The 2,995-nt window shown below is 48.0% G+C and overlaps 1 protein-coding gene across 1 annotated transcript; it reads right to left on the bottom strand.

Annotated features, from left to right (window-relative positions):
• Window positions 1-2,365: 2,365 nt before the first annotated feature.
• LOC138893001 (uncharacterized) lies at window positions 2,366-2,677 on the bottom strand. The gene has a single exon (XM_070176764.1). It carries the CDS (start codon window positions 2,675-2,677, stop codon window positions 2,366-2,368), a length of 312 nt encoding a protein of 103 aa, XP_070032865.1.
• Window positions 2,678-2,995: the final 318 nt, after the last annotated feature.

Raw genomic sequence — 2,995 nt, 5'->3', positions numbered from 1 at the left:
CTCCGCTGACGTAAGTTAAGATCCTTCTATTTGAACAGATGCTGTAAACTCCGGTGATCGTTGTAGACATCACAAGGAACACCGTACAAATAGTGCCGCCAAATCTTCAATGCATGAATAATAGCTGCTAACTCAAGGTCGTGGATGGGATAGTTCTTTTCATGCACCTTCAGCTATTTGGACATGTAGGCAATCACCCTACCGTCCTGCATTAACACCGCGCCGAGACCAATCCGCGATGCATCACAATATACAGTATAAGACCCCGAACCTGCAGGCAATACTAATACTGGGGTTGTAGTCAAAGCCGTCTTGAGCTTCTAAAAGCTCTCCTCACACTCCTCTGTCCACCTAAACGGAGCACCCTTATGGGTCAGCCTAGTCATAGGTGCTACAATAGATGAGAAATCCTCTACAAATCGACGGTAATACCCCGCCAAACCAAGAAAACTCCAGATCTCCGTAGCTAAGGACGGTCTGGTCCAACTTTGCACTACTTTAACCTTCTTCGGATCCACCTTGATCCCATCACTCGATACTACATGACCCAAGAATGCCACAGAGTCTAGCCGAAACTCACAGTTTGAAATTTTTTGTATATATCTTCTTTTCTCTCAAGGTCTGAAGCACAGTCATCAGGTGCTGCTCAGGATCCTCCAGAGTCCGGGAGTACACTAGAATATCGTCAATAAACACAATGACGAATAAGTCAAGATAGGGTCAGAACACACTGTGCATCAAGTGCATAATTGGTGTTGGGGCGTTGGTCAGCCCAAATGACATCACAAGAAATGTATAGTGACCATACCGAGTCCTGAAAGCAGTCTTTGGGATATCTGGCTCCCGAATCTTCAACTGATGATAACTTGAACGTAAGTCAATTTTGTAAAACACTCTGGCCCCCTGTAACTGACCAAATAGGTCATCAATGCGAGGCAATGGATACCTGTTCTTCACTGTGATTTTGTTCAACTAGCGGTAATCAATACATATCCGCATAGGACCATCCTTCTTCTTCACAAATAAGACAGGAGCACCCCAAGGTGACACACTAGGCTGAATGAAGACCTTATCAAGCAACTCCTATAACTGCTCCTTCAACTCCTTCAACTCAGGAGGAGCCATACGATATGGAGGAATAGAGATGGGCTGAGTTCCCGGCAACAAATCAATGCCAAAGTCAATATCTCTGTCGGGCGGTATGCCCGGTAGATCAGTTGGAAATACATCTGGAAAATCCCTCACTACTGGAACTGACTCAACTGTAGGGGTATCAATACTAGCATCTCTCACATAAGCTAGATACGCGTCACACCCCTTCTCAACCATTCGTTGAGCTTTAAGAAATGAAATAACTCTGCTGGGAGTATACTCTAAGGTACCTCTCCACTTAAATCGCGGTAATCCTGGCATAGCTAGCGACACGGTCTTGGAGTGACAATCAAGAATATCATAATGGGGCGACAACTAGTCCATGTCCAAGATAATATCAAAATCTACCATACTGAGCAATAGTAAATCAGCTCTGGTCTCAAAACCACTAAGAACAACCAAACACGACAGATCCACATGGTCAAAAATAATAGAATCTCCCATAGGTATAGACATATAAATAGGAGAACTCAAAGAATCACGAGATACGCCCAAATACGGGGCAAAATAAGAGGACACATAAGAATAGGTGGAGCCTGAATCAAATAAAACTGACGTATATCTATGATAGACCGGAATAATATCTATAATGACAGAGTCGGATACAACTGCATCTGTACGAGCGGGAAGAGCAAAATATCTGGCCTGGCCTCCCCTTCTAGGGCGACCTCGACCTCCCCGCTGGCTGAGCAGGTGGGGCGGTAGCTGGTGCTGTAATCATAGCGCGAGGACCCGGTGGAGCACGTGGTGGCTGAGAAGTCTGTGGAGGTGCAGCCCTCCTAAGTCTGGGGCAATCCCTCACCATATGACGAGTGCCGCCATACTCAAAACAAGCCCTCGGAGGGCGTGGCTGCTGTGACTGGCTCGAGCCAGGTCTGCTGGACTGACCACTAAAAGCACCTCGTGCAGGAGGCGCACTAGATGCTGGCGGTGCATAATAAGGCTTATGGGGCCTAGAAGGGGCCGGAATGCCACTGGCGGCTAGAAGTGCTGAGTGGACGGGGCGAATCACATAACCCTTACCATGACGAACTACAGCTGGGGCACGAGTACAACTATAAGTGCCAGAATCTCGAGACCTCTTGGCCTCCCTATCCTCTCTTTCCCGAGCAAGCATACCCTCCAATCGCCTAGCAATACTCACAACTTTCTAGTAAGAAATATCCATCTCCAACTCTCGGTCCATGCTAAGCCTGATACTGGGGTAGAGTCCCTAAATAAATCGACGAACTCTCTCTCGAACTGTGGTAACCAAGGCTGATGCATATCGGGCCAAATCACTGAAGCAAACTGCATACTCGGACACAATCATAGCACCCTGGCGCAACTGCTCAAACTCTGCGCACCATGCATCTTTGAGACTCAGGGGAACATACTCTCTCAAGAACATGTCTGAGAACTGAGTCCAGGTAAGTGAAGCTGCCTCAGCCGGACTACCCAACTCATAAGCACGCCACCACTGATAAGCTGCTCCTCTAAGCTGGAATGTAGTAAAAAAAACCCCACTCGACTCCGCTACGCCCATGGTACAAAGAATACGGTGGCAATCCTCCAGAAAACCCTAGGCATCTTGTGACGCCAATCCACTAAAGGTATAAGGGTGGTACTTCTTGTACCTCTCAAGTCTGAGCTGCTCCGCCTCAGAAACTGCTGTCCTAACCTCGGGCTGAGCTGGAGCTACCGGCTGTATTGGTATAATCTCTGGAACCTGGTCGACCTGAACCTGCTGCTCTGGAGTACCGGCTATGGGAGTCTGTGCCCCTCCCCCGGCCTGAGATGTGGAAGGAGCAAGTGGAATCAATCCAGCCTGAGCCAAGGTGCTGAACATGATCTGAAACTGGGC

This window comes from Nicotiana tomentosiformis, chromosome 5 (genome assembly GCF_000390325.3).
Source record: "Nicotiana tomentosiformis chromosome 5, ASM39032v3, whole genome shotgun sequence".
In the NCBI taxonomy this organism is placed as follows: domain Eukaryota; kingdom Viridiplantae; phylum Streptophyta; class Magnoliopsida; order Solanales; family Solanaceae; genus Nicotiana; species Nicotiana tomentosiformis.
This window is presented reverse-complemented; position numbering and strand designations above follow the sequence as displayed.